The 12,454-nt window shown below is 42.3% G+C and overlaps 1 protein-coding gene across 1 annotated transcript; it reads right to left on the minus strand.

The window, feature by feature from the left end:
• Positions 1–7,971: 7,971 nt before the first annotated feature.
• LOC137955855 (NDR1/HIN1-like protein 1) lies at positions 7,972–10,088 on the minus strand. Its single transcript, XM_068803031.1, has 3 exons — positions 9,396–10,088; positions 8,825–9,010; positions 7,972–8,722 (listed from the first exon to the last, which is right to left on the minus strand). Exons 1-3 carry the CDS (start codon positions 9,879–9,881, stop codon positions 8,432–8,434), a joined length of 963 nt encoding a protein of 320 aa, XP_068659132.1. The 5' UTR covers positions 9,882–10,088; the 3' UTR covers positions 7,972–8,431.
• Positions 10,089–12,454: the final 2,366 nt, after the last annotated feature.

The raw sequence follows: 12,454 nt of genomic DNA on the forward strand, positions 1-12,454 counted from the left end.
AGCTTTTTTCATTCGAAAACTTGTGAACATGAAGTATCACAAGGGCTCCTCAGTAAGTGAGCATTTGAGTCAGTTCCAGGACTATGTGAATCAGCTAGCTACTATGAAATTGGCTTTGGATGAAGAACTACAAGCTTTAATTCTTTTGAGTTCCTTACCAGATAGTTGGGAGACTCTTGTAGTATCATTGAGTAATTCGGCACCGAATGGTACTGTGACTCTTGCCATGGTGAAAGATAGCATGCTCAATGAGGAGTTGAGGCGTAAAGAGTTGGGCATTACAAACGAGTCAGTTGCTCTTGTTACTGAGAATCGTGGAAGGAGCAGACATAGAAACTCTCACGGACATGAGATCAATGATAAGTCGAAAGGGAGATCGAAATCTCGCAAGGACATTGTTTGCTACTATTGCCAAAAACCAGGACACATAAAGTTTGAGTGCAAAAAGTTAAAAGCAAAGACTAAGAGGGATCAGTCTAGACCCAGATCTGATGAGAATGAGAAGGAAAGCACCACTACCGCTGCCGCTGCATATGATGGTGAAGTGATCATTGCTTGTGATGCCGGTTTTGTCAATTTCACAAGTCATGACTCCACTTGGGTGATAGACTCAGCAGCTTCATTTCATGTCACTTCTCGACGTGACTTGTTCACTTCCTATAGGCAAGGTGATTTTGGCAAAGTAAGAATGAGGAATGATGGGGTATGCTACATCTCCGGCATTGGAGATGTGTGTGTGGAGACCAGTGTGGGGTGCAAGTTACTTCTCAAGAATGTTCGGCATGTGCCGGATATGAGGCTTCATTTGATTTCTGTTGGTGCTCTTGATGATGAAGGGTACCGTAGTCATTTTGGTGACGGGAAGTGGAAGTTGTCCAAAGGTTCTCTTGTTGTTGCCCGGGGTGAAAAATCAAACTCGCTTTATACAACGCGGGTTAAATTATGTGGTGAGGTGAATGCAGTAGAAGGTAACTCAACCGATTTGTGGCATTTGCGACTAGGTCACATAAGTGAGAAAGGGCTTCAAATTCTGGCTAGAAATGATTGTGTGCCGAGTGATGGTACATCTCTGACATCATGTACGCATTGTTTGGCGGGTAAGCAACATCGAATTGCTTTCAAGAGAAGTACTACCACCAAGAAGTCGAATGTCTTGGATTTGGTTCATACCGATCTTTGTTCCATGGGTGATAACACACTTGGAGGAGCTCTTTACTTTGTCACTTTCGTGGATGATCATTCTAGAAAGCTATGGGCTTATGCCTTGAAGACAAAGAATCAAGTTTTGGAAGTGTTCAAACAGTTCCTTGCTGCAGTTGAAAGAGAAACAGGTCAGAAATTGCAATGCATTCGATTAGACAATGGTGGTGAGTACCGAGGGCCATTTGAAACCTTCTGCAAGGTTAATGCAATCAAGCTTGAAAGAACGGTGCCAAAAAACGCCGCAACAGAATGGAGTAGCTGAGAGAATGAACCGCGCAATTTGTGAGAGAATACGGTGTATGCTCTCTCATTCGAAGCTTTCAAAAGCTTTTTGGGGTGAAGCGATGAACACCGCTGTTCATTTGATTAATCTCTCACCCTCTCATGCACTGGATGGTGATGTTCCCGAGCGGGTTTGGACCGGAAAAGATGTGTCTTATGGACACTTGCGGGTATTTGGTTGTCGAGTATTTGTGCACATTCCTAAAGATGAAAGAGCCAAACTTGATAGCAAGACAAAAGAGTGTATTTTCTTGGGTTACAAAAACGGTGAATTTGGTTACAGATTGTGGGATCCGATTGAGAAGAAGGTGTTAAGGAGTCGGGATGTAGTTTTCTTTGAAGAAGAAACTGTTGAGAATTTGGGAAATCCTGAAAATGTGAAAACCTCTTCTAGTCACTTTGTTGATCTTACACCCATCTCGAGTAACCAAGAAGTTGAAAGCAACCAACATACCGAAATTGAAAATCAAGGTGAGCAATCAGAAAATCAAGGTCCACCTTTACAAGAGATGAGAAGATCAAATCGTGAACGAAGGCCTACTTCAAGATACTCTCCACATGAGTATGTTTTGCTCACAGACGGTGGTGAACCTGAAAGCTTTGAAGAAGCTATGTGTCATGAGCAAAAGGGTGAGTGGTTTGAAGCTATGCAAGATGAGATGAATTCCTTGCTTAAAAATCTCACCTTTGAGTTAGTTGAATTGCCTAAGGGTAAGAAGGTACTCAGGAACAAGTGGGTGTTTCATTTGAAATCAGATGACACAGATTCAAAGCCGAGGTACAAGGCTCGGTTAGTTGTGAAGGGATTTGATCAAAAGAAGGGGATTGATTTTGAGGAGATATTCTTGCCCGTGGTCAAGATGTCCTCCATTTGGGTTATACTTGGTTTGGCCGCTAGTTTGAATTTGGAGGTTGAGCAGCTTGATGTGAAAACCGCTTTTCTCCATGGTGATTTGGAGGAGGAGCTCTATATGGAGCAACCCGAGGGATTTGCTGAAAAAGGCAAAGAGGACTTGGTGTGCAGATTGAGGAGGAGCCTTTATGGCTTGAAACAAGCACCGTGAAACTGGTACAAACGATTTGAATCCTTTATGTGTGACAACAATTTCAGCAAGACCACTTCCGACAGTTGCGTCTTCATGAAAAGGTACTCCAGTGATAATTTCATTATTCTTTTACTCTATGTCGATGACATGTTGGTTGTCGGTAATGATACAAAGGAGATAGGAGCTTTGAAAGAAAAGCTTGGGAATGAGTTTGCAATGAAAGATTTAGGTCCCGCAAAGCAAATACTTGGTATGAGAATCACTAGAGATCGGGAAAGGTGCAAGCTTTGGTTGTCACAAGAAAGGTATTTGGGAAAGGTGCTTGAAAGGTTTAATATGAGCAAATGCAAACCGGGTTCTTCTCCACTTGGTAGTCATCTCAAGTTGACACTTGATGATTGTCCAAAGGATGAAAAGGAGAAAGAAGAAATGAAGAAGGTGTCGTATGCATCCGTGATCGGTGCATTGATGTATGCAATGGTGTATACAAGGCCGGATATTGCTCATGTTGTTGGAGTGGTAAGTCGTTATCTCTCCAACCCTGGAAAAACTCACTGGGATGCTGTGAAATAGATTCTTCGGTATATTCGCGGTACTACTGGTTATTGTCTCTGTTACGAGGCTAGTAAACCAGTTCTGGAGGCATATACGGACGCCGATTGGGCCGGAGATGTTGACTCGAGGAAGTCAACATCCGGTTATTTGGTTTGTTTTGCGAATGGTGTTGTCTCATGGCAATTGAGACTACAGAAATGTGTTGCACTCTCCACAACCGAAGCTGAATACATTGCAATCACCGAAGTATGCAAAGAACTATTGTGGATGAAAAAGTTCTTTCAAGAATTGGACATTTGGCAAGAGAGGTATGTGTTACTTTGTGATAGTCAAAGTGCAATCCATCTGAGCAAGAATCCCACATTTCATTCGAGATCAAAGCACATTGATCTACGTCATCATTGGATACGTGATATGCTTGAAAAGAAAGAATTGATGTTGGAGAAAGTCCACACGAGTGAGAATGGCTCCGACATGTTGACAAAGTCTTTACCTCCTTTGAAGCTTGAAGCTTGTCGTCACAAAGCAGGTTTGATTGAGGGTTTTACCTCATGAATCGGGAGGAGGAGTTTTGTTGGGTCCCGATTTCATTCGGGATATGACTGTAAATACTGGTCTTGTTTAGACCTTTTATGTAATTTCCTGTATGAAATATTTAACTTCTTGTAACTTAGGTTTACAGTGAATAATCAAATTTTTCTCTCTCGCTCTGTTTCCCTCTGGCCGTCGTCGTCTCTCAGAAAATCCCCAAATCCCCAACACTATAATGCCCTTATGGCTACATGCTTCAAAAAGGAAAATAACATAAGAAGACATACACTAGCTTGCATAATTACCATTTCACGTCATTTCTATGAAAATTCTCCTAATTTACTAGTCATTCCACCATTACACACTTGGGTGTCTCTTAATAGAATTATTGGATATTGTTACACATAATGTTACAACTCTTCGGACCAAATGAGAGAATATAAGATGTAAACATATTTAGATGTACATAATAGTTATATGTAAACATATTTTATCTTAAACTCAGGATAACATTTTTAAAGAGTAACGCTTAAATCTGAGAAGGCCAAAGGCACCCTGCATTATACAAAAGTAGAGTGGAGTAGGTAAGAATAGGAAGTAGGAAACGCAACAACTTGAGCTTCCAATCGGCTTCAAGTTCAGTGGCTCGAGTTCACTGAATCGGAAAAGAAAGAAAGAGCCAAATCCTCTCTTGGTTTTTTTAAAGTGAAGAGCAAACCATGGTTCCGGGTGCGTTGGAGACATGGACTCATCGACACGTGCACCGCGCACTACGGTTTACCACGTAACACGTCAGTATTAGCGACTTACGGGACGGTCTGGAGTCGGGAGCCACGCCACGCGTTCACAAAGGCTTACGCTAACGCTCAGGCCGGGCCGGCGCCCTTGTCCACAATGCGCAAACTAGCAGGACACGGTCCTGATTGCTTTTGCAGTGGCGCACGACACCCCAATGCCGCGTTATCGTAAAGCAGATCCAGCTGGCGACTAATGATCGGTCAGAAATCTGACACCTCTTCCAGCATGCGCACATGAGGTGGGCCCCAATGTTCCTTCACTCCTCCGGCCCTTTTAAATTCAGCGGCCATTACTGCGTCACGGTTCTTACTTTCCACATTCCCTCTCCCAAGCTCCGGCAATGGCGTCTCCTCTCCTCAACTTTGCGCTTTCTCTTCTCCTCGTCTCCCTGCTACTCGCCAATGTCGCAGAAGGCCAGTTCGTCGATTCAAGCCTGCAGTTCATGGGCGATTCCCAAGAATGGCAGGCGGATAACTCCGAGTTCGGCTTCGGTGACGAAATGGAAGAAGTCGACGCCGAGGAGGGAATGAGCAGGAGATCTCTCTACTGGAATAGACATTACTATATATCGTATGGAGCTCTCGCGGCGAACAGAGTCCCGTGCCCACCTCGCTCCGGAAGGTCCTACTATACACACAACTGTTACAGGGCCAGAGGCCCTGCTCACCCTTACAGGAGGGGATGTTCCAAGATCACAAGGTGCAGGGCTAGCGCTTACTAGTCTTAGTTCAGCTATAGATCTTCCACCTATTTTTTGGAGGATTTGGTGGTACTCTCGCTAGTGGTTGAACATTGAACTCAGTCATCTGGATTTAGCTCCAGTTTTGTTAAACCTAGGGCGCATTTGACAATGAAATGGCTTGTATCAGTGGTTTGTGTTTGATGTTATAGAAACTAGGCTTTTTTGCATTGACAGAACGAAAATAAAATTGTACTCAAAATGCGTCATTCCAATTCAAGCATTGTGATTTTTATGTCTCTTACGCATGTCGACCTTAGAATTGAAATGGGTTATAGATTTAAATCACTATTTCTCCCTGAAGAACGATTTTTTCCGTTGTTGATTTTAATCACTATTTCTTCCTCATCTTCGTGTCGAGAGTACGCGTGTGATGGACGAGATCAACAATACATCCTTCCAGTCCCAGATTCTGAGACTCTGGTAATCACGATGCAGTCGTCTGTCTACGGGGTACTGGCTGTAGTCGATGACGCCAGACACAGGTGGCCGGTGAAAATAGTAAAGAGACGCAATCAGTGACTGTATGGTAATTTACGGATAGAGAATTCGGTGCGGCTTGAATGCGGCCATTAATTCTCTCTCTGTTTAAGGCTGAACAAGAGGGAAGACGATGTGGTGGCTTCATTTTGATCTCTGATTTTTAATGTTTACTGTCAGGCGCAGTTTGGCCTCGTCGAGTGGATGAGTTTTTTCTCCACTTTTCTTAGTTCGCGGAGAGGGAGAGAGAAGAAATTCGGAACCGAACTGGGGCGTGTGATCCGGTCACGGGTGTACAGTGATGAACGCATCCCAATGGTAGGCAAAACGACATGTTTTTTTCTTTTCGATCTTCATTACTCGATCGTTGTTATGAAACTTGGACAAATGTTCCAGGAATTGACGAAGATGCATAGCGGTGAGCAGAACCAGGGCGCATTATCAGTGATCAGGTCTTGATGAACCGTTTCTATTGGATTAGTTCAAGTCTATGCGTTAATTAATTCAGAGATCCTGTTTTTAAAGAGCCGTTTAATGAAAATCTAACCTTGTTCTTGTACCGAGTTGTCTATAATAAAATGAAAAATGTGGCTACTAAAAGTTTAGTCTTAGACCTAAACATTTAAAAAAAAAAATACGAAATTTAAAATTTATTTATAAATTAAGAGAGAAAGCTCTATAAATTAACATTAGTTTAATATGAATACTTTGAACTTGAGCTTAGCCTCGAACCTAAAATTGGAATCGAACTCGAACTCGAGCCGGGTTCGAGCTTTAACCTATATTTAAGATTAAAAATAAAAATATTATAAAAAATAAATAAAGAGAATATTGTGATAAACTTTATACCATTAGATGTTGAAGAACCCAAAAAAATTGAACTTTGAGGTTTGAGGTAAATAAGAGTAACTATCAACTAACTAATAAAGGAATTGATGAAAACAATTAGAGTAAATGATATTTTTGTAAACAAATCTATGATAAGCACGAGCTAACAAGTCGAGATTGGTTTGTTATACTTAATGAACCTTATTTCAAGTTTGAGCTTAAGTCGAGCTCAAGTAAAAACTAAACTTAGCCAAGCTCAAATGGTTTACAAACTGGTTTAGCTTGGTGCCACCCCCACTTACATCATCCACATGGATGGGTCAGCCATGTCTAGGGCGGACATTGGGTCGGACTCCTTATAAAATCCGACCTGACTCAACCCAAAAAACCTAGGTTTAGGTTTATAATTTCACCTTCTGGGTCAGTGGTGGGAGTGGGAAAAAAACCCTTTGGATTTTGGATTTTGGCTCAAATACAGGTTTTCCCAAATCTGTCTTTAACCCGACCCATATATGAGTCAAATATATAAAACGGGATTGAAAAGGGTCGAATTTTACGGGGACCAGGTGGGAATGGATCGGGTTTACAAGGATGAGGTTACAAAGATGGTGATCGGGCCAGGTTCAGATTTGATGAATTAAGTTTTTCAAGTTTTTTTAGGTTCATATTTCGGGGTTGGACATCGGGTTCGAGTTTAAGTTTAGGTAAACCCAACTTCAACATGACCCCTGCACAGTCGTAGCCACAGCTGCTCACTTCGCAACACAAGACCTCTGGTTTTTGCTCTCATCTCTCTTCCCGAAGCCGGGGGGCTCCCTCCTCATCTCTACATGTACAATCGCGCCCTACAAAGCTGCAATGCCGTGCTGTCAGACTCGCTCCGCCAACTGGAAAGGCTTCCAAAGTCATGTCGCCACGATACTTAAAACCTACGGCAAGCTTCACAGTGCACACATGACACAACCCACACCCCTCGCTTCCTCGGCCTTCAGATACACGGGGAGATCTGGTCCGCGGTCAAGTTCGGCAACGACTTAATCATTGGGATCATTGGTGCTAGCATCTAGCCGGAGAGTTAAGAGCTTCAATGACCGGAATAGGCCGCCCGTGCCGGCTAGGAGGAGGGGTCACTGTGAAACGAGCATTGCCTTCAATTCGTCCAACAGTGACAAGAATTTTACCCGAGCTCGATCATTTAGCAAAAGGTATTAAACAGTAGAACATCGCTTCGACATATCCATAGAATACGATCACAATTTCTCGGGGGACTTCTACAGACATGCGAGCAACACGGCATCGACGGCGGCGGGGAGGGGCATCGCGCCCATAGTCTGGGTGGCCATGTACAAAACTGTCCACACAGATTTGGCCAGTGTCGGCGCTAGACTCAGAAGCGATTACATTGGGAATTGTGGGTCCTGAGCTGGTACGAGATTGGATTTGGGAGGAAACACGTCGTTAGAAGCTCCGTTTTCTCTGTGTTGACAACTACAAGTCGGAAACAGAAGCTACTGAAGCGGCGGCGGAATTAAATTACAGTGGTTAATGTATATGATTTCTGAACTTTGAGTTTATGCGAATGAATAATGTGACTCACAAGGGTGGGTTTTACAGTCTCCGATCCACCCAGGAAAAAAGAAAAAAAAAAGAAAAAGAGAAGGCTAACGGGAAAAAACAAAGTAAAACCACCCACCCATGATTAACAAAAACCCTTCCTGGCATTATTCTGAACTAAGCTTCTCATAATAAACAACAAATAGATCCACTCAATCTCATCAGCCACTGTCACGGAATACAGCGTGTCTTCTCGAGCACTTTCTTCCCGAAACCGCGTCATTTATCTGTCCTCCACAGTTGGCCGGAAGAATCCAATGGAGAGACTTGCTAAGTTGGCAAGCCAGAACTTTCGTCCATTGTCATCATCCTGTTTTTGTTTCTTTTCTATTTGTTGGCTTTACTTACCGTTCACTCAATCGTACTTGCACGAGTTCTTCAGAGAAACAGGTTGGTTCATCTTTTTCTGATCTAGAATAACTGAACACTGGACATTAATGTAGAACTTGGGTTTGACTAGTTTCCCCAAAACGTAAGCTCTGGATCTGACCATGAAGCTTAGTGCTAGAGGAACTGGAGTATTGGTTTTGGGGTTCCCGTTTGGGGTGGTCAAGCTGGCTCCGCCTCCGTATAGAGGGATCTTGCTTCCGATGACGACAACGGTCATTGACCTATGACTCTTCCGAGATTGGTAGAAATTTTTCATCTGCAAAGTTATTGAAACATATGAGGAATTGAGATACTACTATGTGCACTCTGAGATGACGATCAATTTTTTTAACTTAAAGACTGGAGTACAGAAATGTACTTGGCCGCTAGCGACGTTGAGTTGGAAGTAAGAGAGCTCAATCGGTGTCGATGTAACATGAACTCCGAAAAATGTGGCTTTGTTCCGGAAGGTGAACTTTAAGGTGGAGTTCATGGAGAGCATATCAGTGGGGACCCCCGTTGAGTCTGTCCCTGCCTGGATGTTGAAGTTTTCGAACGTAATGCTCTGTCAAATCACAGAGGAAATTGTGTTCAACCGCTAAGCCCAGCGAGAATTTCATTAGAATAGCTGAAGATCAGTGTTTCAGGCAAGAAAACTGAAATAATCTAGATGATCCTAAATTCCTAATCACCGATCTGGTGGTGAAGTTCGGAGGAAAAAACAAGGAAATTTACAGAAACACAAATCTGAAAACGAAACGAGAAGCACCAAGTTTCAGACGAAAACAGCAAAAAAGGAGCACTTGGTGAAAACATAGAAAAACATGCAAAGCTCTCCACTTTACAGAAAACGAGCAGACATCCCTTTCAAGAAAAATCACCTCAAATTCCTGTTTTGAAAGAAAACAATAACGGAAAAAAGAAAGAGATCAAACGTAGCGTCCACTCACCTTCATAGTTATGCGCGGCTTCTGAGGCCGACTCGCCCCCCACAGAATCAGCGAAAATACCGAAAACAGAAACACAAACCCAACCACAAAAGCAAGGAAGTAACATCTTCGGGGTAGACCCCTCTCCCGATCTTCCTCTTCCAGCAGACCTTCCTCTTCAATTACCGCGCACTCCTTCCACGGCTTCGTGCTCCCCTTGCGAGATCTGGACGGGTCGTTCGGATTGATCTTCCTCGACCCGGGTTTAAGCGAACCCGAGAATCGGGAGGTGGAAGACTCCCGAGAGTGGCGGCCGATGGAGGACTGAGAATGCGGCGGCGATCCCATCGGACTGATCACCGGCGTCGAGTGAAGAGACGTCGTCGTCTTCTCCCCATCATGCGAGTCCCGCGAAGGGCTCTGCACGTAGTAGACCGGACGGCGAGGCGACCGAGTTGGTGAAGACGGCGCGAGGCTGGTAACCTCCGAATCAGACTTGGTGTGCATCTTCAGAATCGAAACTCGAAAACCCTTGTGGATGTTCTCCCTTCTTCTCTCTACTCCCCCTCAGTTCCCTCTCCTCTCCTCCCTGCCCTGCTAGTAGTACTCGATGGAGAGAGAGACAGGATGTGACAACGTGTAAATGCGGTCTGAGTTTCGGTGGATTGTTTAATCAGGAGATGAATAAGAGTGGGCTGGAGACAGCAGGGAGAGTGGGCTGGAGACAGCAGGGAGAGAGGTCTTTCCTCTCTTTATAGTTGATTTTTGTGACATGAAAATTTATATATATATATATATATATATATATCTTAAATAATAGAAATTATTTTAAATAAATATTGTTCGTTTTTATTCAAAATTGTAATGAGCGAGTCCGTGATGAAAGTCGTGGGGGTCCACACGGAACATGTGAGGACATGTGGTGCGGTAGGGCTAGGAAAGTGGGCACGAAATCTCCTGTCCTTCCCGTTGCCTCTTTGTCTCCTATTATTTTATTAATCTTCAATTAATGATTATTATCGTGATTAAGTGAATATTTACTTCGAGAAACCCATACAATTTATTTTTGTTTCTCTCTACCGTGAAGAACGGAGGCGTTGAATCCTGATCTCAACCAAAGCTGTCATCAATTGCTGACTTTTAGAAGCTTGGCACCGACCGGATTTCTTCGTCATCTGAGACCCACTTAATATTTCATGTATGGAAGAGGACTGGGATTTTAAGAAGCAGGTAAATGCACATATTAAGTGGCTCTTTTTTTCTACTATTGTTCTATGGTGTAGTTGCAGACGACCATTGGCTGGACGATTACTGCTGTTAATGACTGAAATCATTCTCTTTCTTAGAACTAGAACAATTACTTGTTAAACAAAAACAACATGTTTAGAAGCCTGATGTTTCCATTCTCATCTTCATCCTTTTGACTATTTCATTTGATTCGATTTAAAAAGTTTATCCTTTCCATCTTTTTTTTTCTTTTTTTGGGCCTCTTTTCTTTTATGAAATGGCATCCACTCTCGCACGGAGGTTCAAATTACTGAATTGAAACGCTTTCAAGTTCCTACTTCCGAGTGCCAACCTCCGTCATTCACAATTTACGGCCTCATAATTCTTTAATTTAGCTTCTCTTTCCGTACTTTCTAACCGGGGGCGCTTTTATTCATTCTGGTTTATACTTGGTACAGGTATTCGCCAACTCCGTCGCTTTCGAGTCCACATTTGCAGACTGCGTTTCTTACCTTGTTTGGAAAACCCGGTTCTCGATTATCAGAGGTTTGTGCTGATGTAAAACATAGAGCCAAATCTTGATGTTGTTTTTTTTTACGGTTCTCAACGTGAAAAATGACTTGTACTTTGCTTTCAATAGGTGCGTGTAGATTTCGAATATGAAAGGACGTTATTTTACTAAATACCCCAACTCCAGTTTGGTCTGGATTTGGTGCAGTTAACTGTTCATCTGTACATTTGAGAATTATGCATGTTCATGTTACACTTCAAGCTTTTCTTCCTTATAAATTTTGTCGGGTATGCTAATTCCAGCATCATGGAATTATCTAGTGTTGAATATGCTCTTATCTGATACTTTTACTTTTTTTTTTTTTATCTACTTCTTGCTGTCCTGTTCTGTTAAAAATCATTAGCTAAATACGTCGGCTGCTCCAAATGTCTGCATGTATCGTGATTGCTTACTTCAACTGTTCATGCCTCTTACCAGATGAGTGGTGTTTTTATTCTAACTTCAAATTATTTAAATCGTCAAATCAAGGTCTTGGATAAGATGTGAAAATGTAGGCTTCTTATCTAATACTGTTGCATAAATTCTGGGTTAAACCATTGTACAAAGACCAGATTACCAAAAGTAAACCAGTTATTACTGAATCCTTCTTTTTGTCACTTTGTTTGGATGTATGAACTTATTCTGTGTACTGCAGGAAAGATACGTCGGTTCCTGCATGTAATCATGTCCTAACTGCCCACAGTCTGTAATTATTTTTTTAATTTGTAATTTTCGAATCTGGAATTTGAGCATTGGAGTTCATAATAACATCGTATTAAGTACAAGTTGACAAATTTTTCATCCTGGGATTTTGCCCCTTGACACGGAGATTTGTTTCTCTAGTTGACCTATTTTTCCTATCATGAGTTAGTTCTATTTATTTTGGAGCTTAGATGATTGAATTCTCATTTGTTTTCTGTCATTTTTTATTTGATTTTAGGCAGGTACTTCTTGTGCCTGATGGTGGGAGTATTGCCCTTGACTTGTCGATATTCTCTGATGGTAAAGTTATATGTGTTTCTTCTGATAGTATCTGCTTGGTGTTTAGGTCTTATACTTCACAAATGACTATCGCATAGATATTTATTTACTATAAACCTAGCATTTGGGTCGAAACTAGTGGCTTCAAAGCTGCTGCTGCTGCTGATGGCAGTGTAACTATTTAACGGTTTCTAGCTTTAATTCTGTGCATAATATCACTGAAGGCAGATGCTTGGCATACATGTATGAGTTTCATGTCTGTATCTTGTGTCATTGTGTGTTCTGAACCTTTAGACTTACGGAAACTTTACATGTATCTTAC

Source organism: Aristolochia californica, unplaced genomic scaffold (genome assembly GCF_029961685.1).
Source record: "Aristolochia californica isolate CCGP_79_NKW_82.1479 unplaced genomic scaffold, dmAriCali1.0.hap1 SCAF_2, whole genome shotgun sequence".
Lineage (NCBI taxonomy): Eukaryota > Viridiplantae > Streptophyta > Magnoliopsida > Piperales > Aristolochiaceae > Aristolochia > Aristolochia californica.

What these genes read in the sequence shown, in the direction of transcription:
- LOC137955855 (XM_068803031.1), bottom strand. Translation starts at nt 9,881, where the DNA reads ATGCACACCAAGTCTGATTCGGAGGTTACCAGCCTCGCGCCGTCTTCA. An exon ending in AGCCGCGCATAACTATGAAG is followed by an intron (nt 9,011 to 9,395) that starts GTGAGTGGACGC and finishes GTGATTTGACAG; the next exon opens with AGCATTACGTTCGAAAACTT. An exon ending in TCAACGTCGCTAGCGGCCAA is followed by an intron (nt 8,723 to 8,824) that starts GTACATTTCTGT and finishes ATAACTTTGCAG; the next exon opens with ATGAAAAATTTCTACCAATC.